General features: G+C 42.0%; 1 protein-coding gene across 5 annotated transcripts in view; it reads right to left on the reverse strand.

Moving 5' to 3' along the window:
* Positions 1-16,659: 16,659 nt before the first annotated feature.
* PDLIM5 (PDZ and LIM domain 5) overlaps positions 16,660-23,584 on the reverse strand; it is a 203,336-nt gene continuing 196,411 nt past the window's right edge. For all 5 annotated transcript variants that reach the window (XM_006762297.2, XM_006762296.2, XM_006762295.2 and 2 more), the window contains 2 exons: positions 21,301-21,416; positions 16,660-19,756 (listed from right to left, as the gene is read on the reverse strand). In XM_006762297.2, coding sequence (XP_006762360.2) covers positions 19,667-19,756; positions 21,301-21,416 — 206 coding nt within the window. In that variant the 3' untranslated portion in view covers positions 16,660-19,666. The remainder of the gene's footprint in view (positions 19,757-21,300; positions 21,417-23,584) is intronic.

The raw sequence follows: 23,584 nt of genomic DNA on the forward strand, positions 1-23,584 counted from the left end.
AATGGCAGCGTAATGTCAACCCAGGGAGGGCCGCATGGAACACAGTGTTAACTGTGCACAACCTGAGAGCCTGTTCTACACTCCTCTTCAGTGGCAGGGAGTTTCCAAATCATGCCTCAGGCTCCAGCTCCCAAGGATCATCTGTTGGGGAGTCACTGGATATTTATTTAACAAATATTTATTGAGTATTTACTGTGCTAAGTACATAGAGCTTATATTCAGATCGGGGAAGCAGCAAACAAAGCTTTGCAGAAATGAGCCTGCAGAGAGCTGCGCTAAATGCTGTGATATTGGGGGAAGATTAGAAATGTTGTTAAAAATGGTTCCAAATTATTTTTAAAAAACAGATAAGATGTTATGCAATATCAGTGTACTGTAAAGGCAAACTTCTAAAGTCATAGGGAAACAAGCACGCAGGATTATTTTAGAAGACATCATGTTTCTGAAAGGCAAACCTCAGAGCCATGTTTCTGCTTAAAAACATTCCATGGTTTCCTGTAGCCCCAGGATAACTTCCAAACTCCTCGTAGTGGCCAGGGAGGTCCTTCATGATCCTTGCCCTGCTTCTCTCCGCAGCCCACCTCTCGTGCCCCCCCCCCCCCATGGTGAGCTCCTGTTCTTGCTTCTGCAGTTACCAACTTAGCCCCGGCTGCCCCGCAAGTCTCCTTTGATGCCCAGTCTACGTGAGGCGCCCCTCCCTAACCTCCTGGGCTCCTTCCATGTCCCCTCTGCTGGCACTCACCAGCGTGGGCATCAGTTGCTTGTTTAACTGCTTATGAAACTGTGATGTCTCTAGAACATGAGTTCTGTGAATGCAGGGTCCATGCTGCCTCATTCACTGGGGATGTAAAGGCAAAGATGGCCTATGGCCGTGGTCGGCAAACTGCGGCTCTCAAGCCACATGCGGCTCTTAGGCCCCTTGAGTGTGGCTCTTCCTAAGCCTTAGGAGCATCCTAATTAATTTAGTAACAATGCACCTACCTATATAGTGTAAGTTTAAAAAATTTGGCTCTCAAAAGAAATTTCAGTCATTGTACTGTTGATATTTGGCTCTACTGACTAGTGAGTTTGCCGACCACTGATATGGGAACGGAATGTGGTGGAAAGGGGAAGAAAGGAAGAAACAGGGCTGCCCTGTGCATGGATGATAGAGACACCCGCCCACTGGGCTGACCCAGGGATTAAAGGTGAGTAAGGAAGGTTAGGGAGAACCATGCATGTACTTCCAGGGTCACACAGCCTGGGTTTGGCTCCCAGGAGCTCTATTTGCTACGTGGTCTGCTTATGGCAGTTGACGTAACGCATCAAAGCTACAGAGGGAGGAAGGCAAGAATTGGAGGTAAAATTCAGCCTACTGCCCACCAAGCCTTATGCCCTGGTGCAGCACTGTGTCTGCTCTGGGGACACTTCCTTTTTATAAAGATGATATCTACGCCCACGATGTCTTGGCTGAATCCCCCGCCCCCTTTTTGAGGGGAGGGGGTTATATGGACATAGGCGGCTGATGCTTTTTTATAACTCCTTTGTCCAGTGGGGCAAACTTCTGCGATTTGCCTACCCTTAGATAGGGCCTTTAAAAAAAAATGGTACCAGGGCCAGGTACAGGCTAGCCTACCAGGTCGAGATCTTGGGCAAGTTACCAATCTCTTAGTAGACTTGAGCTTCATCACTATCTACAACTCATTGGCTCTTCAAAAGCATATGTCAGGTGATCTACGTAGGACACTTAGCACCTAGAAAGCATTCAAAAATGGTAGCAACATTGAGTGTTTAAAACATTCAGGACTCCATGCCATCCTTTTGACTTAAAAAAAAAACTTTAGGAACTATGCCCTTATGCAAAAGTGTTCTAGCAGGCACCAGAAGGCTTAGAGATGGCTGGCTTGCCTGTTCTGCTCACATTTCTTGTTAAATCTTTCTTTGTGCATTATGCCCTTCTAGGCCCACTTGTAAAACTGCAGGATGCTGATTTCCTTACACATAATATAATTCTCACAATGGATATTTAAAATTTATGACCAAATCTCCCACATGAAGGTGGTCTGGCAGCCATAATTTTTTCCTTCTGTACATAAATGACTATTAACTTGTTGGCGTTTTTGCAGACAGATTTTGATGAACTATGATATTTTGCTTAAAATCTTTCCAAGAATAATGTCAGACTTCATAACTGCCTTACCCATGACCACCAGCAAGCAGCATTCACCTCCACTGCACAGCTTATATTAAAAGGAATCAAGCTGCAGCCACAGGCAGAACTGCGAATTCGAGAACATGGGGCAGACAGGCCTGTTCTGCAAGGCTTCAGGAATATGCCCAGAAGTGGCACAGAACTCCGACTATAAATATCTGTAAGTCATTTCTCCAAGCACGGGAAGATGTTGTGATAATGGCTTTTGTAATTAAAAATTGGGGGAAAATCTTGGCAGATGGATAATGTGAAGTTAAAAAACAAAACTTGGCAGGTGTTCAACATGAAAACAAAGCAATAATCAACATTCAATCACAGTGGCAATAAAAACATTTCAATTTGTAAATGGGTGCTGTTAAGAACAAATGTTCCCAAATACCAGATTATGTTAAAACATTCACTCATTCAGAGCAAGATCAGGCAAATGTGTATCTGTAAAAACAAATGTGTTTATGTACATCAGGGCTAGATTGCCAACTATCTATATTCGGGAACAATTGTCAGTTATTCTGAGATTATGTCCTTACAACTTCTTTGATATTAAAATAGTCTCTTTTTATTCAATACAATGATTTGCATAGCAAATGATAGTTGTCAATCTGCAGAAAATTTAAAAATTGGCAACCTCTGAATTTTGCTGTTTTTGGAAATGTAAATGCTGCATAAAACCCCAAAGCCTCAGAACCAAAAATGGACTATGTTTTCTGTTTTTCAGGCCACCAATGTGCTCTCAGGTAGACTGGCTCCTACCCTCTGCTGGGAGGGTAGGAGAGGGACGTGGGACCCAGACCTTTAACACATTCTCAGACCCAGTCTCAGGGCTAACAGGAGAGCCACAGCCCACCGCCTCCTCCACACCGTAACCCTGGACATCTACTGAGGAGGGGTGTAACATTACTTTCTGTTCATAAAACATGGGGAAAAAAAATCAGACTCATTACGTGGTGTATAGTTCCCTTAGGAACTTTACTCAGAACCTGGTACTTTGCATCACTTTACACCATCAGGAATGAACTTCCTTACCCACAGTCTACAGAGAGCAGTTCTCCCGTCATGTAATCCTGGGCACAATTGCTTTTCCTAGATGGGCCTTCGACGGCAGCCAACCCAGGGTCAGACCCTCGGGAAAGCGCCTCCCACAGTAACAGGGCACACTCGCCGGCCCTGCAGCTGACACACAGCTTCGCTCCCCAGCACAGCCTGTTCCGTGGGAAGAGCTGAACGAAGGTCAGTGAATATGAAGGATTCCCAGCCATTTTATGAACAGCCAAACGCCGCAGATTTAAAGATCTGTTTTCACGTATCGCTTGGTCCCTTTTCTTGCTTCTTCAACCTTTAATTACGTTACTCTCCTGAGCACCCTCCGTAACTCTTCATTACGAGGTCAGGGGCCTCATGCTCCGTGTCTGCTGGGCCAGGCAGACAGCAAGGAGGAGCGAAGTGCTCGGCGTGTCGCAGAAGCACATGGGAAGTCGTCTCAGGACCAGGGCAAGCAGCCACGCAGCTCCAGCCTGTCAGGAAGCCCCAGGCTCTCTTTTCTGAGATCAGAACAGAAATCTGACGCTTTGGATGTACAATCTTCAGAATTTGCGTGGTTGGAAACTATGCTTAAAACATTTAAAACCTGATGGCCAGATAAAGGTCGAAACTGGCAGTGGACATGTTGTTTGTTTCCAGTTTCGGTGATAAAAGATAAAAATTATGATCATCATGACTGTCACCTTAGCTGGTTGCTCAGTGGTTAGAGTGCCAGTCTGCAGACTGAGGGGTCTTGGGTTTGATTCTGGTCAAGGGCACATACTTGGGCTGTGGGCTCGAACCCCGAGTACCCGCAGGAGGCAGCCAATCCATGTGTCTCTCTGGCATGGATGTTTCTCTCTCTCCGTCTCTTGCCTTCCCTTCCACTCTCTGAAAACCAATGGAGGAAATACTCTCAGGAGAGGATTAACAACAAGAAGAAAAGACTATCCTGTTGCCCTGACTTATTTAAGGCCCCAAACTACCTTTTCTTTTCATTATGTTCTTGAAATCAGCAACTGAGCCCAACCCTCCTGATTTATGGATGAGGGCATAGAACATGGGCTTTGAAGAGAAGGTCTAATCCTGCCATAGGCTACCTCGTGAAATCCCCCACAAGCACTTGTTTTCGCCATCACCCAAAATCTTTCTTTGTGTCTAACATTCCTTTGTCTCCTTCTGGATTTCAGAGAACGTGCTGAAAATGATCACCTCACATTACCAAATTCTAACCTCAGAAGGAGTGTAATTACTTGAAAAGTAAACACTCAGACATTGCATAGGTTTCCAATTCTGATTTGGTCGGAAGCATCATCCCATACATAAACCCTACAGTCAGAGCAACCTCCCGTGCAGGCCGATTCCGACTTGGAAAAGACATGTCTTTCTGGTGGTTGCTTTTTCAAAACCAACGGGGACCAACTGCAACAGCCACGACCAGGAACTACTTCTACCCTTCCAGTTAAATGACAATAACAGCATCTATAATAGAAAGACCTAGAATGTATTGTCACAGCTGCTTCCTCCTCTATCCCCAAAATATGGCCCTCGTTCTGAGCTGCTAACAAGATCCGGCTCTCCTCTTGCTCTGGGCTGTGTTCAGACCTGGTGGTGAAACGCTTTGGATGCACCGAGGTACGCGGAAGCCCGGGGAATGTTTTTCATCAAAGCCTCGCTGGGGCGATAAGCCCCGCTCTGGAGGGAGATAAGGAAGGCCCTCCTGCAGCAATCCATTTCAATATCTGTCCAGCACAGATCTCGCTGGAGATCTGTGCGCACCGAGTTTCCATGATGTCACACAGAGGTGGTGGTCTGGAGGCAGAATTGGAGAGACGTGTTTGGGGGGTTATTCTGATGAAGGATGGGCCCCGGCGTGTGGTCATGGAGGACACAACGCCCACGAGCCCTTCTTACACGGGATAAAAGATCAGCTGTCAAATGTTCATAACATCCTGAAGCTCCTAATAACTAGCCACACACATTGGCAAATGCTCACGGTGCGCTTGGAGTCCAGCAGGCACAAACAGTGTTGTGAGTATAAGACATTCTTGCATGTGCTTAGAGGCGATTGTGTGTAGAGCTTTGAACACTCTGCTCCCTGGCCAGAAAGCAGTTTGAAGAACAAGGTGAATGTTGTCCAGCTGGACGGACACTCAAGAAGACGAGCAAAGGGCAGGAGGGAGGAAGCCATTGTACTGACGGTGCTGCACAGGGTCTGAGGCGCCCAGCCACACCTAAATCCATACCCTCCACCACCGAGCCAGTCCCCAACACCAAAGTCTTCACATGTTCAGAGACTCTCTTAACACGCAGACATTCATGACATGTTTTACGGACCCCTTCTACCTCTGAACTGCTCCTGATCGTTCCTTCTTCTGGACAAAAATGTTTGGGGTGAGGATCACATTGCGATTCCCAAAAGCTTTGCGGGTCTCTAGGACAGTGGTTAGAATCGCTTTAAGACGATGAGCCGATGAAATTGAAAAAAAGACAAGAGTCTCATTTTAAATGTCAAGTGGAGTTCCACAACCGCTCCTTCGGGGGCTCGTGGGGAGAAGGCAGACGCCATTCCCTTCACCTGTGGACGCGGGCACATCGACTGCACCTCCTGGGCTGCCAGCCACTTAACAGCTGGTCACCTCACCTACTTCCCAAGCGTCCTGGGCCTTAAGAATCCCATGGGGGGCCCGGGCCTTCCCAGGGCCTCAGGGCTGATCTGAACAAGGGATCGTCAGAGGCCACCGCAGAGCGCGGTGGTCCTGTGAGAATGAGCTTCCTCCAGCCCCAGAAACAGCAAGAAACAAGAAAGGGAAAATTGGAGACTACTAAATTTTGTATTACGGAAATGAGAGGGAGTCCAGACTTGTGAAATTTCATCAAGATGAGAACTACATAATTTCTCTTACAAGCCAAAAATAGAGTGCTCAGGAAGCCCTGCCCTGTGAGCAAATCACAGTAAAAGTCAAAGGTGGTTAGTAATGGTACAGACACACTCAGGCCTTCATTCATTCCGACAGTGGAATGTGGCCCTCCAGTTGCCAAAGACCTGCCTCACAAGTGGGGATTGAGGGGGGGGAGAGAGAATGAATAACATATACCAACCTAAAGGACTTGTTAACTATTTATCATTAAAGTAAAAGCCAAAGTCCTTAAAATGGTCCACCAGGCACTCTGGGGCCTTCCCAACCCCCTCCCACACCCCCTCCCCAGTCTCCTCTCTCTCTCCCCCACTCACTCCAACCCCGTTGGCTCTTTGCTGTTCCTTGAACATGCCAAGATTTTTCCTTTGCCTGGAACAACCTTCTCTCAAATATCCACGTGTTTCCTCTCCTCCCTCCCGCCCTCCCTTCCGTGCTGTCTGGTTAGCTCACACTTACATTCCCCTCCCCTTCTACAGTTCTCATGTGCCGTCTGATACTCTGCACCATCAGTCGGTGCCTTGTTGATTGTGTCTCTCCTGACTGGAATGTAAGCTGTTGGAGGGAAGGGACTGTGTTAAATCCCTGGTGACCCAAACGGTACAATGTAAATTCTTAGGTGCGCCAATACCTATTTGGTCAATAAATGAATGTGTGAAAGGCTGGATGAGGCACCAACATATGTGGGCCATGTTCTCTTCACTCCAGCGCACATATGTGTTTTGAGCTGAGATTTACTATTTGGTCTCAGAAGCCGCTGATATAAAACACGACTTCATACAAAGGATGGTTTTTTCCTAGCCATTCAGCCTTTGAAAACATGGGCCGTTTTGTTACCCCAGGTCTCTCACACAAGGAGTCGTACAATACATTCCTTCCAGAATCCAGGGCCAGGAGGTTTCCCTGGAATGACGCTTGTTTGCATCTTTTAAACCTGACTGTGCAGACCACATAGCGCCTTTCTTTCAGCTGCCAGGAAAAGAACTTAATACCATTGTTGTTACTAATACGCGGAGAGTGTGTGTGTGCGCGCACGCACGTAAAGAGGCTGTCCTAATTAAAATGGCCTGTGTTTTGTATCTGTGCTATAGTTTTCCTTTGCTGTGTTTCTACTTTATGTTGCTACAAGAATGCGTGTGCATTTTCTAGCTCCTCACTAGGTTGCATGGAATTAGAAGTAATATGATTTTACTGTTTCTTAAGAGACTTTCTACTCCTTGAAATTGCTTCTCTAAGTTCTCTGAGATGGAGGAAACTCAAAACCAGGGCCAAATATCGTTGTCCTAGAATAATCCAAAAGGGGGGTCATGTCCAGAGAGTGTGTGTTTTTGCAGCAGTGGGGGCGGGCAGTGTGGAGAGAGAGAGAGAGAGAGAATTAAAAGAGGATGGCCCTGCATGGAACAGGCTGGCATACCTCGATGTGGGGACGAGAAGAGATAAACCAAAGAACTTACTTACATGCATAGCCCATGGACATGGGTATATATATATATTTTTTTAATTATTATTTTTTTTTAAGAGGGCGGCTCTGAGATCTGATGGAGGAGGGGAATACTGTGCTCCGTTGCCTCCAAACGAACCAAGGGTGTCCTGGAATCTCCATTACTCCACGGAGCACAGCACTCAGGTTGGCCTGTGTCCAAGCAGGTTTAGTGGGAAAAGTATTAACGCCTGCAAGGTGGTCCCACAGCATGGTCCCTGAGGACAGAGCTTGCAGTGTAGCCGGGAAAAGCCAGGGAATGGGCGGATTCCAACCCCCACGGCAGCGGTGGCTAAGTGACAAGGCACTATATCATATAACAAACTGCCCCTTGAGAACGGGACCGGTAGAGAAATGACTGAAACCCGTATGTCCCACAGATGGAGGTAGAGTGAGCGAGCAGCGCTGTCCTCGAAGAGCAGGGCCTACATACCAGAACAGACGCGGGTTTGTTTAGGTCTAAGCCATGGCAACAAATTTCAGCCTCGCAGCTCCCAGAACAGCTGTGCGAGGGGCCTTGGGCAGGGCCGGCAACCGTGTTGCTGGGCTCCCACCTCCAGGCCCTGTTGTATTAGAGCTTCAAACAGCACCTAAGTGTTAAACCTTCAGTTCATTTGCACAGCACAGCTAAGAAAACAAAGCCAGTCCCAGACCTCCCTGCCGGCTGCAGACAACCTTTCTTCTTACCTCTCCCGCCCGGACTGAAGTCATTTTCAATAGTTTGGGGAGAAAAAAACAAAGTCCCTGCTTGTTAGTTTTAGGGGGGAAAGCATTGAAGAAATAGATTTCGATTAAAAACAGAAACAACAACTCCTCAGGAGAAGCCAGGGTCACTGCAGGGAAGGTGACCTAAGTGCAGGCCCCCCACCCCCACAGGTGGCTTCACGTTGGACTGGAAGCGATTTCGGCGGCCTTCTGGGTAAGTCATGTACAAATCCCGTTCCTAAGAACCTGGGGAATCAGGGTTTCTTTACTGTTTTTGCAGATTAGAAGTTTCTTCGGCTAAAAGATTAAGAAATGAAAATGCCCAGTGCTCACCCCTTGCCTGTTTTCTGTTAGGTTTTGAAGATGTTTCAAAAGAGAGTTACAAACAAAGTGTAGAAGCCACTGACCCAGCTACTTCTTATAGGAAAGGAAGGTCTGGTCAGGATTGGATAAGTACCATTTCCAGGATCAGAGAAAGAATTCGTGATCAAACCGGGCCAACGCTCAAATCCATTACTCCTGGCTCTTCCGTAACTCACTGCTCCTCCCCCGCGCTTAAAGTTCACCTTTAAAGGTCAGGAAAATGAACGTGCCTGATCTGAAATGACGAAATCAACACCAAAGCTGCCATTTGCAGGCTGCAGTCCACTGCGGGCGTCCAGTGGCCCAGCCCAGGCGGGCACGGCCGGCCTGCCCTGCGGGGGACCTGCTCCCAGCAGTGCCACCGGCGTCTGGGAAGGAAAGACTCTCAAATAAACCTGCCAAACTCCCCAGCAGATCACGTTGTCTATGCATCTAATTTTCGGAAACAGAAGAGTGAGCCTCAGGTTTTAGACACAAGAAGAAGAGAGAAAACGCTGGTTTGTACCTGGAGTCTCCGGAGGCCCCTCACCATTGTGTTTCTGTGGCCTGTGGGCCGGCAGCGGCGTCACCCAGCGCCTCGGAAAGCAGGGCCTGCGCCCAACCCACCCCGAGGAGGCCAGCGTCTCTGGGGGGGGCCTGGGGGGCCGCTCGGCGTATTGACGTGGCCACATCGGTGAGGGTCTGGAACAGGAGCTTCGCTCCGCTTCCCGATACGAGCGGGATCAGCGGCGCCTGGGAACGTGGTCGAAACGCAGATTTTCACCCGGCTCCAGACGCTCTGGGAGTGGGGCCCAACAAGGTGGTTTTAAAAAGTATACTATATATTTTTATTGATTTGAGAGAGAGAGGAAGGGAGAGGGAGAAACATGGATGATGAGAGAGAATCACCCATTGGCTGTCTCCTGCACGCCCCCTGCTGGGGATCGAGCCCACAACCAGGCATGTGCCCTGACCGGGAATCACACCCTGACCTGCTGGTTCATGGGTCCACACTCAACCACTAAGTTACACCAGCCGGGCTTAACAAGGTGGTTTTAACAAGCTTTCCAGAATATTCTGACGCACACCAGAGTTTGCGAACCACTAGTTTAAAATGTGAAGAGAGGCATGACTCAGGGCATTCACCCTAAAAATGGGAAAGCATGAGCCAGTATTTTCCAAATTGTATTATGTCGAATAAGGTAATACCAGATGCTCTATAAATAAAGGGGTTTGTGGTCAAATATATTTGGGAAGCACCTATCTACATTTTTCGTGGTGAGACTCTTCAGCTTACATGCACATTGTCAATCTCTTGAGATGATGGCAATTTCCAAATTTATATGGCAACACAAGATTTAAGCTCTAGCAGGCATTTGCATATTACATGCTATGTCTCATTTTATGAACAAAAGATTGACAACTTTAATTAGTTTTTTTTTAGTTGTTTCATCTTACTATCTCCTCAAAAAGAGGTTCTTTGTGGCTCTGGTATGTGCACACACTACCTCACTTAAGTGTTGCAACAACTCTCCAAGACATTAGAGAAGTGTCCTTCAGGATGGTGAGGGGACACACTAGTAGAACAATAACGACAAAAAAGTTCTACATGTTCTGTAGCTTTTCCAAAGTCAGAGGTTCGTGAGTGAGGGAACAGCACTTAAAGACGTTGGTGGACCGCCCAGGGTGCCAATCCACAAGAAGCTCTAAAAACATCGCTGGGAACTTTATAAAATGGAAAACATGGTAACTGACGAGGGCGATCCTTGGAGAGAGAACTCCATGGGGTTGGATGGGGTTGATAAGCCGTGGAGAGTCAGGCACCGAGACCCTTAAGGGAGATCGTGGAGCAACACCGGCTCACCCCTGACCAAGGGCTGCTTTGCTGAGTGGGGTGGACAAGGATGGGGCAGAGCTAAGTGGGCCAGAGCTTTCTAGGAGGTTCTCTCGGCTTCCAGGGATCCACCACCTCCTCCTTTCTCTCCACAAAGTGCTCAGCCACCCCTCTACTTAAATGTCGAACAAAAAGCAAAACAAGTGACACCAGTGATTTGGAGGTGATCCAAATGAGCCTGCCTGTGGCAACCCTACGTACACGTCCAACTGGGTGCAGTCAAGACTCACACTCAGGCCTGTCAAATGCCCGTGCCCTTCAGTGTTCTTCAAAGCCAAGTCCTCTCTGTGAGCACCTGGCTTGTGCGTTTCCACACAGTCCCCCATGTTCAGTGTAACTGGAGAAGCTCTGTGTGCACAACAGCTTGTGCTGATCTGGAGATAAACTGAACTGTGTTCTTGAACATACTCCAATGGCTCCCCGCCCCTTAGCGGGAGAAGGAGATTTATTCACGTGAGAGTAAACTTCATTACAATCTTTTCAGGAGATGCTTCTTTTATTTTCAGAACATTTCACTCCAACCTGGAACTCAAGCAAGCATTGCATAACGCAGTCCTGGCTTTCAAAGAAGCTGGGAGCCAAGTCAAGCCACACAGGTTTCTGATGTATAGTCAACGTAAGCTTTCAAAGGCTAAACGACAATATTTCATCAAGGTTATTTTCCTGGGAACCACTTTCAGATCCTAAACATTTAAGACTTCAGCCATAGCAGTCCATTCACATATTTCACAATATGTCTCATTTTCTGAACAAAGGATTAACAACTTGAATGTAAGAAGCAGGTGTGAGCACTCTTGGTAGGTCAAAGCCTTAACACCACCCAGACAAGTCTATAATTTCTGGGCACAATACATGGCATGCGTGAATTCTGTTTCAATATGTTTTTCATAGCGATAGCTTAGAAAGTCACATAGCCATAACCTACCCAGACTTCCACTCCTAGTGGCACAAGCATTTGCTGATGATTGAAAGGTCATGCAAAACAGATGTGAGGACAGCTGGATTTTCCAGCTATGCTTCAGCAGCCCTAGCAGCGGTGCCTGCCATTACCAAATTGCAGAGAGATTTGATTTCAATTGAGTAAAAAAAAAAGAACCTTAGGCAACCTTGTCAGTGTAATTGGACGTATAGGCAGTTTCTCACTGAGGTCACACACCTTTGCCATCTTCCATTCTTCAGATTCACAGCCTGGAACTAAGTTTATCACACTGCAAAGTAACACTGAGCTGGGTGGCACCCATTCTGACCTGTTTTCCAACTTCTTATAAAGAGCTATTACTGAGCTCTGGATGTGGAAGTAATTTTTATTGCATTTCCTACAGCCTTCCCAACATTTGCGTGGTATCACATTTGGTGCTACCTACACTTCAAACCAACTTACTCTGATTCCTGTACTTCTTTGAAATGTAGCAAAAGCACAAAGAACAGCAAATGGTGCATTGCAGAGAGGCCGACCACATCACACATACCCTTGCAGAACAGATGGTCCGATTGCAAACTTCCCAAATATTGACATCTGTGTTGCAGGCAACTGCATCAGTCAGAGATACAGCTTTTAAGTTTTATATACTCTATCAAAATTAAGTAATTCCTAAACCTGTTCTTTACTAACTGAAAACTTGGGATTGTCCCTTATTAATAAGAGGGACTCTAAGAGAATGTGGATGCTATAGTAAATTTTCTTTTTAATCTATTAGAATCTATTAGAAAGTTTAAGTCTTGGATTTGCCAGTTTATGTTTTCAGAGTATTATTTGAGTTTTAATTTTCTCATGTCTAATATGTGTGTTAAAAATACTTGCCTCTTGGAGTTTTTCCAAATTTATAACCTTGCAGTATACTAGTGTAACAGATAATCTACCACATGAATTACAGAGTATAGAAAAAACATGGCATTCTTATACACCCATGGGGCTTCATCCTTCATGATTTAGTTTATTGAGAAAGGGAAACTGTAAATATGTTTGCTTTCTCTTACTGAATATGAAAATAATCATTTTTATATGATAAGGGTTTAGGTTGATAAAAACTTCTGAAATCTCAATTAACAAACCCAAACCTTCAGCTAAGAAGGTTTTATTAGTTTTAACTATAGGAAGAGCATTAGAGTATATAATAAAATTAACCCATTAAAACCCATTGCTTATTTATTAGCACAGACCTAATTAAATCTCTGAAATACTTAGAACTGTTCGATTATACTGGATGTTTAGAGGATAGACCTTGAAAAACACAGTCCATGAAACATTATGTTTACTTTTCATACTGAAGACATAATATCAGAGGTTTTTTTTTTATAAATGAAGAATTGAGTGTTGACTTTCCATTTCCCTAAAAATATGCATAGGTGTCCTGGATTATGAAGCTTTCAATATAGTTGGAAATCTTATTTTGCACCCAGATATGCCAATTGTCAGTTTATTGATTTTCAGTTCGAAGTTTACCCTACTGCCTGCTCTGTGACAATAAACTGGACCCCAAGCACTTCTCCTTGAAAGTGTGTGCAGCTTGTCGGCCATCAGCGGAGGAAGCTGAGGCAATATTTCAGAAGGAAAAGCCTTCTCCTGGTCCCAGGCGCTGCACTTGGCTTTTTCTTGCTCCGGCTGCGTGGTCCATCCATGGTGTGTGTGTGGGGACATCTGGTGGAGCTCTGCCCCAGAGTGCACGCAGAGTGCACACATCGGTGACTTCACATCCCTGGCTGGGGCCAGTGGCCACCTTGCTACAGTCCTCTGGATGCGGACACCCTGTGTTCCAGGCCTCAGACCCACAGCAGCATCCCAACTCCCTTTGCACACCCACCCACCTTGGCTCACCTGCATTCTGGAGGGCTGCTGCCTTGTTCCCAGGCCCAGTCTCAGCAAACAGACTTCAGGAAACCACAGCCGCTCTCCCCAACAAGGAACTCCTCCTGAGATGGTTCTTCCCTGGGTCCTCTCTCTCAGCCCTTTGTTAGGAGTTACCCTAACAAAGGTAACTCCTATGTTACCTTTGGAGTCCTCTCTCTATTTTCAGTTATTTTATCACAGCTTAGTAATTCTTCACATTAAACTTCTCCTAAGTGACTGTGATTTCTGCCTCCTGACTGGACCTTGTCTGACCCCCAGGAGTCACCAAACACATTTCCCTGCTAAGCTCTGATTTACTCTCACATCTGTACCATGTGGATATTGTTAAAGATCATCTAGAACCTCCTGGATATTCATGAGCAAATTTTAAGAGTCACAATATTGACTTCTATCTTTTCTTGGGGCAGAAGCACTGCGTTCACTTTAGTGCTTATTAAGTTCATGCTTCATTTGAAGCACTGATAATGGTGCCAGGAAAAAAAATTATTCAGCAGCAGCAAAATCATTTATACAGAGCAAAGTGGATGGCGAGTTTCAGTTTGTAAAGCCGGAATTACTTCGACCTATATTTCCAAGTTTATACTTGGAAAGCTCCATGCTTTCTTCTGCTCTCCATTTCATTCAACGAAGGAGGCCCGAGAGCTTCAGGATTCGCAAGCACACAGGGACAGAGCAGGCTTCCAGGGTGACATGACATCAATATCGCGTCACCGAAGCAAAGACTTTTGTTTACATAGAAATTCATACTTGTGTGGTAAGTCACTGGAGTTCAATTTACCATCTTATTTACCAAGGGAACAGTTTGCCACATCAGTGATACACTAGGAAAAAAAATCAAGACACCTCTGAGGACATTATCGTCTATTGAAACAATTTAAACAATGGCATTTTTGAGTAAGTGCTTAGAACAGCACCAGCTGTGTGTGCTTTACAAGCAAGAGAAAAAAGGAGAAAAAACAAACCTAAGTGTATTTGAACTAGAGAGCAAATGTGACAATTGAGAGCCTGATGATGAAAAACTCTTTGGGAACCCAGTTATTCAACAGAAACCTTGTCCCTTGAAACACTGGGTGCATTAGAGACCATGTCAATCGGTTCAGGGACCTGGCACAGAAGTCATTTTCCTTGGGAACTATATTTGCCTGAAGAGAAATTGAAAAACCATACTCTCCGTGAATGCTAAGTTGTTTTACTTTTCTCCCTGCGGTCAGCGATCAGTGGTTTTCTGACAAGGAAATGTTTTATTCTTATTCTTCTATGCTAAGCACCAGCTCCCAGCTTTATTGTATGTGATCACACACAGTTACACACACAGGGGGGAAATTGCCTTCTTGGCAAACTCATTTACTAGGGCTCCCCCAGTGCGCTGCCGTCGGTGCCAATCACTAAGCACACCTTGCCCACCCCCACCCCCACCCCCCGCCGCACACCAGTGGGCATTCAGGGTGTGGAGGCCACACCTTTCCCTTTAAGCATTGCTGTGACCTTGCCACCTACTCGGCCAGCGTCTACTAGTAACTCATGGACTAAAGAGTCAAACTTCAGAAATGCAACACGGCAGACAAATGGTGTGTTTTGAATTCTCTTCACAAAAGAGTTGAGCGAATCAGACACTTGCCACATTCAAAATACTACGCATATCTCCCGGGTATGATCACTACACAGCCCACTACTGACTTTTGGGGGGAAACGGGTGCTCTCACAAACTTCTGGGCTTGGTGCTTCCTGAGTTCAATGCTCTCATTCATAAGAACACCACAGAACGGTATCAGTCTGGGAGTCCTGTTGGGTAGCCATGTGTCCTAGCCCCTTTCCTCTTTTAAATTTTAAATAGTGCAAAGGAACCATTTTCCCCGCGAGGCTCCCACACTCGGGATGAAACCTCCTCTGCGGAATTTTGGCACCCTATTAATTAGCGGTTATGAGTGGGAGCTGCTCTCTCTCAGCAACTCCTATTCTGCCATCAGTCAAGTGTGATTCTGTAATAAATTCCCACAAAGCAAACTATTTCTGGTAATTCTCCCTAATTAACACCAGGCCCGCTAATAATACATCAGTACCTATGTGTTTCTGATATAACCAAGATCTTGTCTGAGACTACTCAAAAAGGGAAACCGCCAACCTAAATTAAGCTTTTGCAGGCAAAAAGGATTTTATATGTAGTTCTGTAAGAAAGCCTTTGATAATCTTATATTGGGGACATTTGACCAGCAAACATTGAACGACAGGCAGGCTTGTTCTGGTTTGAGCACTGAATGGGGATTTATTGTGAACACACACTGTTGAGTCTTAAGCCTATAAATCTTGTACTGGATTACTGTTTCTTAACGAAGGAATGACAGATCTCTTATTTTGTCGGTGCATTTTAATGTGCAATGACGTGATTGATAGAAACCAAACAGCAGCTATTAAAATGTCAGATGCAGACTTGATGCCCTTATAAGTTTGGCTTCTGGAGTTTAATATACTGTGAGCAAATAGACTTGAATTTGTCTTTTATTCCCAATATACAACCTGCGACAGAAACATTCCTCTTAACTTTACACAGTTGGGGGAAAAATTCTTACTCAAACCAATAAACAAATGAGGAGTAGGTGAGCCTATCTAGTGATAGAAAAGTTAGCTAGTGAGAGCGGGATGAGTTAAACATGAAGAAAAGACCCTAGTCAATGAAAAATGTGAAAATGTGGACTTACGTTGTTTGAAGGTGATATATGATACAACAGAATGCTTGATAGGACATGTTGCTCCAATAAATAATTTCAGTAATAAACATTTTTAAAGGACAAAAAGCTTATTTAACAATAAGTTCACAAATATTTGTGTATATGTGTTACATGCAGAGCGTAAAAAAGGTTGAAGTGTCCGGCCAGTGTTGCTCAGTGATTGAGCATAGACCTATAAACCAGGAGGTGACAGCTCGATTCCCAATCAGGGCACATGCTGGGTTTCAGGCTTGATCCCCAGTAGGGGGCAGCTGATCAATGATTCTCATCATTGTTGTTTCTCTTTCTCTCTACCCTCTTCTTTCCTCTCTGAAATCAATAAAAATATGTATATATATATTTTTTAAAAGGGTTAAAGTAAAATAAATGTGACAATATTTTCAAATGTTTGTTTCTGGGAAATTTGATAAGCAAATGTCATAAGGGGATTCTCCTGAGAATTTTTACATCTCTTCCTGTCCTTTGAACATGATTTTTCCTCATAATAACGTAGTAGAAACTACTTGCCACCCCAAAAGAAAGACCAGGAGAGCTTGTCTACATCATTGCAGCCATTTATTTGTTATGTGCTCATTAAGGTATTAATATACTGATTAATTTCTCATGTGATTTTTAATTAGAAAATACATCCAAAAGCAAAACAGCACAGACATATACTAGTATATAAACTTAAAAATGTAAAGAAACAGAAAATAGAGATTAATAGATAAGGCAAATGATACATTGAGAATCCAAACCCAAAACCTTAAAATATCTGGGGGATGAAGAGTGACAAATGGAAGCCACGTTGGATGTGCGTATAATTACTCAGCGTGTCCCCCGCCCTGCCTGACAGATAGACTGCAAACATCACCGGCAGGTTAACGTGCCACTACCAGGTTCACACTTGAACAGGGACAGGAAGGCAGGATTTTCTATAAACGTGACCTGAATATAGTGCCCCTTGAAAATGGTACTACAAAGACATTTTTGTTGTAGGTATTTTTTAGACATAATGCTGGACTGATATTTTGAAGATTTAAACTCTTTTTTCTGTCTTAATCCTGATCAAGTTAGGTATTAGCTTTAGACTCTAAATGTAACCTGAATCACTAGGAAGTATGTGAGCTGCTATAAGCACTAAGCACAAGGGATTCTTTCTAGGCTGCTCCTTCAGGGGCAGTTCTGTCCTTGTTATTCAAACTGGGAAGTCCAAATAGGGGATGCTTTAAAGTCAGGTAGTATGAATTTAATCTGTATTGTCCTAAATACAGATTTCCAAAATATACATCTAGAGAGATTAAAAGTAAATGCTCTACAATAAAGAAGTAATAATTTAAAAATGCTACTGACATGGAACATTTATAATCAGAAAAATAAATATTCAGGGAGCTCACCAGAGTAATAAAGTGCTCTGCCTGAGTTATTAAGAGATTAACGCTGGGGTGTTAAATATGGCATTCCCACTGGAAAACAGAGATCCTTCTGGATTACAATCAATATTTATTTCATAGGGTTAACTGTTTTAGGAACTGACAGAAGAGAAGGACAAAGCACAATAATTATGATAAATTAGGAAGTACTGTTATACACTCTTAGGAATAAAATTTAGAGAAATGCAACATTATGCTCTATGAATAACATGCAGAAAGAAAAGTATAATAAAAATGATATATTAATGTAAGATCATTTTATAAGCAATCCAGGTCAAATAAAATTTTTTGAAGGAGATATCCAAATGCCATTAACTTATCAAATACTATCTTGGCATATAATCTATAAAGGCAAAACTAAATAACAAAAAGAAACTTCTACCATACAACAAAACCACCAACTACTTTATAGCATGTAAAGCAAAAGACTGGCATTAAGATATGACAACGCATATTAGCCAGTATGTCTTCTATAGGTTGTTTCAGCAGCAACAAGAAATAATACACAATTCAGTTCCAGCGCTTAAAAAACACACACAAAAACTTCCTGCTTCCCTACGAGATGCAAGGTGAGGAGATGGTTTGGGGTTGCTACTGGTGAAGCGTTCTGTTTGCCATTTTGTGTCACTCTTCTCATTCTTTTATCCCCAGTTAATAATTATCTGCATATAATTTAAATCTGCTAAACCATAAATTAACAGCTTTCAGGACAGATGCCTTAAAAAGTTCTTAGGGAGGTTAAACAAATATTGTAGCCTAAAACTCCCCTCTAAAACAAACATGCACACAATGGAAGTTAAGTCATTAGTAAGTGAGAGGGGAGGAAGGACTTGAGGCTCATTCTCAAATTTAAAATCACCTTGCTCCAAACAAATTAAATTATAACTTAGTGAGCTTTCATCCATTCTGGAAAAAAAGAGAAAAACTATCAAACGCTGTAATTTCTTTTCTTATTTTTCCACGGTTGTTTCTCTGTCTTCATATGGTATCTACATATGTTTTTTCCCCAAATGAAGAAAACAAATAATGGGCCAGTCTGAATAATTACCCATGTTCCTCTCTACCACCAAATCTCTGTGCATAAAAGTTTCCAAACTTTGTGATCACATCTGGAAGTGGTTCATTTATTATTGAAAGAGAACCATCAAAATAAAAAGACAATCTAGATTTTATCACATGCTCAAACCAATCTTTTATTTTTCTATTAGAGAATTCAAGAAAAAAATTATTCTGCAAAGAGAGTTCTCAAACCTTCATCAGTCAGTAGTACAACTCTAAAACTAATTCATTGTCAAAAAAGGGGTAATTTTGGGAGGGGAGTATACCATAATTCCCAATTGCATTCTTTCTATTCATTCTCTTTAAGAGAGAGAAAACTCTCATAGTCCACTAAGTTACTCAATTAGCTCTTTACCAGAGCCTGAAGAGAGAAAAAAAGTTTGACTACTATAAGTAATAAAACAATGAATAAAAATGGTCATATTTTTAATAAAAGGCAAAAATTTGAGACTTATACGTTGTATGGTGGCATCTCTTATTGGCATGATACATTTGATCAAAATCTCATTGACCTTTCCTACTGGAATGATCAAATGTAAAATTAAAAAATGCACAGTTTTTAAAAAGGGACATCTACTACTATTGATAAAATTCTGTTTAAACTCCTATTTACTATTATAAAGATGAACACTAGTTTTTAAAAATAATGTTTTACTTATTGATAAAGTATAAGGCATTTTCATTGCCTTTTACAGATTTACTTTTAACTACCTAAGAAGAAAAGAAAGCATAATTATTTCGGCATAGAAGTTGTAGTTTTTATTCTAAAATTCAATTCTTCGCTAATTTATTCTAAGATGAATTTAATAGTCAACCAGGAAATTGGTTTTTATAAAAGTTACTTTATGGGCAGAAAATACAAGGAAAAAGTAATAACAAATGTCAAACTGTCTCCTTACGTTACGAAGCCAAATATTTCCTCATAGATTTGGTTTTTAAAGCTGGAATTTATCCCTTCAGGGTTACTATTATTTTTCAAAAATCCATATAAATATTAAATCTAAAAATTAATTGGTAATTTTAATTCTTCTCTTTCTCTTCAAATTTCTTTCTCTTCTCCTGAACTGTCAACTTTCAAAAATTCACAGAATGAGCATGTTTCTTGCAAAGTGGCTTGTCCTTCTTGGAGAAAAAGGTCTGACCTTCCAAACTTTCACAGCATACCTGGTGGGGGGGAAAGCATTATATAAGAGAATATCATTATTTTATCAAGTGTACATGAAGAAGAAAGTGTTTTCCCCCCCAATAGTTAGTAAAAGCACTTTAGTTGGTTGTTAGACATCCTGACATTCACAATGACTATATTTCATGTAATCTTTCAAGAATAATGAAGAATGACTTTTTCTGAAATGCGTTCTAATTTATTTATTTATCATTATTTCTCTTTATTGGGGGTGAAGCAATTGGTCCTAAAGAAAAACTAACACCTAAAGAGGTCACACTAAATATAATTCCTCTTCCCAAATCCTAATCAATGCTTTTAATCTGCCTCCTATTGTAGAGAACCAAAGCATTCAAACAGAAAACACAATTGCTTTACCAAACATTCCCAAGCCCCCAAACACACAGGCACAGAATACTTGAGAGTTCTTTTTAACACATTCCTTTGTTTTTTTTATAGTGAAAACCCTGGTCAACTTCTCACTGCTGGATGATTATGCAGTCAGTTAATTATCCACTTATGTCTTCTTGTCTTTCCTAATGCCTTTGTTAATTATAATGTTCATGAAGACAAATCTGCTAAAAGTTTTCATTAATTTTTTTAAAATATGTTTTTACTGATTTCAGAAAGAGGGAGTGGGAGAGAATCATTGATTTGCAGCCTCCTGTACATCCCCTACTGGTGATCAAGCCCATAACCTGGGCATGTGCCCTGACCAGGATGAGCATGACTTCCTGGTTCATGGGTTGATGCTCAACCACTGAACCACACTTGCCAGGCTAAAAGTTGTTCTTTAAATAAATTTTATAACATCTAAGAGACAAATGAGGTAAACTAGAGAGTTCAATGGTAACATTTGGAATAATCATTTGACTTCAAATAACATGACTTTTCTCCCTTCACAACTGGTAATAAAAGCTATTAGATATATTAAAACTAATTTTAAAAAAATCAAACATCTGAATAAAGTATTGATATTTACTTGCTAAATTTCAAAAATATATCTTACGTTAATGTTAATCTCTGAACTATGCTCAAAAAATAAAATAAAAAATATTAAAATATCAAATGCAATAGGTAAACATATTACTACAAGTTTATTGTAGTCTCAAAAAATATTCATGGACTATTGCTAAGGAAAAACAAATCACCATATACTTTACTGCCAATGTTTATTCAATAAATTTTTTATATTTATTTATTTCTATTTTAAGAAGTACCTGTGTTTCCAAAAATTACTAAAAACTTTCCATTAAGAGGTTGGTTTTTTGAGTAAAGAACTTGTAACTGTTTTAAAAAACATATAGCTTCTCCTTATAAACAAAAATGTATTAAAAATAGAGTTTTCTCTAATGGGTAAGCATCTTAATTCTATGCCAAATAATTTTTAAAAGTGCCAAAAAATTTTAATAAACAACTTTCAAAATCACTGTAAAAATATTTTTAGGTTTGAAGGATTGAAAGATACAATGACTGTTATTTCCAATTAGTGTTTATGCTTGATTGCCATACTGTGCTCCTTTATTGTGGAAATGAGGTCACTTACTGAGCACACAAAGCAAGTGTCATGCCAGGTATAGCCCAGGGCTTCAAGGAACATGTCTCCGGCTTCTATGGGAAATTCACATCCACGGCAGATAGTACCAAAGAGGGCATAGTAATCTGTATGGGGGAGGAGGAGACATAATTTAATATGACAGCTGTAGAATGACAGTTCCTAGAAAGCAGCAACAAAATTTGAATTGAATGAGATGATGAAGATAAAGTCACTAGTAACTGGAAAACTTTCAGATGGCATATTTGCTTGAGATACACTTGATAAACATTATTTATAAACTTAACATCCTTTATTCTATTTTTCCATGTAATATCTTTCATTTCTCTCCAACTATTTCAATACCCAAATATGTATAAAAAAGAACACATAAGTTATCAATAGACATGACTGTCTCAATATAATACAACAGAACTTCTAATAACTAGCAATAATAAGACTAATGAACTTAAATCAAGAAGAAATATCTGGTATTAACAAATTTTATAGTATATCTGACTTGGTAAGGAAGGAAAAAAAGTCACAGGAGACTTCCATGAATAAATGCCACAACTGAATTTCTAGCTGGACTACATTACAATATTAGCCACTGAAGTTTTTTTTTTTTTGCTATATTTTCCTTTCAATTTTATGACATCATGCTTAAATTCATTAGCTAGAGAACACCATTTACTTGACAGAGGTTATAGTTATAAAATATTAATAGGACTTCCTCCTGAAGAAAGCAGTTTTGACAAGATGTTTCTTCATTATTACTGAACTAGAGGCTCAGTGCACAAAATTAATGCACGGGTAGGGTCCCTAGTGGCTCCTGGCTGGGACCTCCCTTCCCACAGCTGCCTTCCAACCCCCAGGGCCTCCCTTCCTGTGGTTGGGCCAGTCAGCCCCACCCCCTGGTTGAACTCCCAGTCAAGGGGACAACTTGCATTTAGGCTTTTATTATATAGGATTAGCATTTATTAGCATTTTAATATTCTTTTATACATGTGTTTACTCGTGGTTCACTTTTTGGTCTTCGATGTTCTTAATCCAATCTGGGTTGGAAGAGGATGTAGGCTATCTTGTAAAACTTGATTCACCTTTCTTAGCAATCTTCAATATTCCTTAGCACTATTTGTTCAACACAGCCACAGAGTTCTACTGTGTGCCAGACACTGTTCTAGCCTCTGGTCAGGGGTACGGTGGTGAAGAAGACAGGTGTGATTGCTTTCTGCATGGGGCTTATATTCTCCTTGGGAGCAGAATGTCCTAACTTACTGTATTTTAAAAATAAATAACAAATAATTTCAGATTCTAAAAAGTACCATCTAGGAAAAGAAAATGGTGATGTGATATAAAATAATTGAGGGATATAAAATAACTGTGATATAATATAACATTATAGGTGGGTTAGAGAAGGCTCTCTGAGGAGGTAATAGTTATTGTGAAACTTGAAAAGGGAAGGAGGCACCACCAGGGAAAAGCTGGGGAAGAACATCCAGTTAGAAGAAAGAGCAATACAAAAGCTGAGGTGGGAAGGACCTTAACAGGCTCAGAAGCAACACAGGGGCAGGTATGGCTGGAGGCTAGAAGCCAGTGACTGGAAAGAAGGTGGCAGGAGTAAGGCTGGCAAAGCCAGCCCTGGGAAGGAATATAGTTTTTACTCTAATGGAAGCCACGAAGGTATTAAGCACTATCGGATTCACATTTAAACAAATGTTACCGTAACTGCTATTTGAGGACTAGGGAACAGAAGATATACCATTTAGTTGGCAATTCCAATGCCCAGGCAAAGGGTGAGCGTGAGTTGGATTTAGTGTGATGGCTGAGATGAAGAGAAAGGAATGAATTCAGTATACAGATTGGGGGTATACGTTAGAATTTGCTAATTAAATTGGACATAGGGAGAAGACGGGGAAGAGCAGAATCCCAGATGGCTCCTAGGTGTTGAAATAGTGGACTGGGTTAAGTCTGGGAGGTTAAAGAAAAAGAAAACAAATAGACCAAGATGATTAGAAGTGACATTTAAATAAGACTTCAATAATGTTTTTCCCTTCCTGCAAGCAATTTCAAGGTTTTAAAAATATGACTTCTTAGACTACATTAAATATTATATTAAGGCTAGGCTTATATATGTTTTGACTAGATAGGAATTACCTGACAGTCAAAATGTCTTGCAAAGCTTTTAAAACAAACAAATAAACAGCTCTTTTTTTCAGAAGAATTAAGTGGCATTACAAAATGTGAAATATTCTGGTTGAAGCAGGGGCAGACAGCTTATAGCCAAACCTGTCCC

This window comes from Myotis davidii, unplaced genomic scaffold (genome assembly GCF_000327345.1).
Source record: "Myotis davidii unplaced genomic scaffold, ASM32734v1 scaffold958, whole genome shotgun sequence".
NCBI classification, from domain to species: domain Eukaryota; kingdom Metazoa; phylum Chordata; class Mammalia; order Chiroptera; family Vespertilionidae; genus Myotis; species Myotis davidii.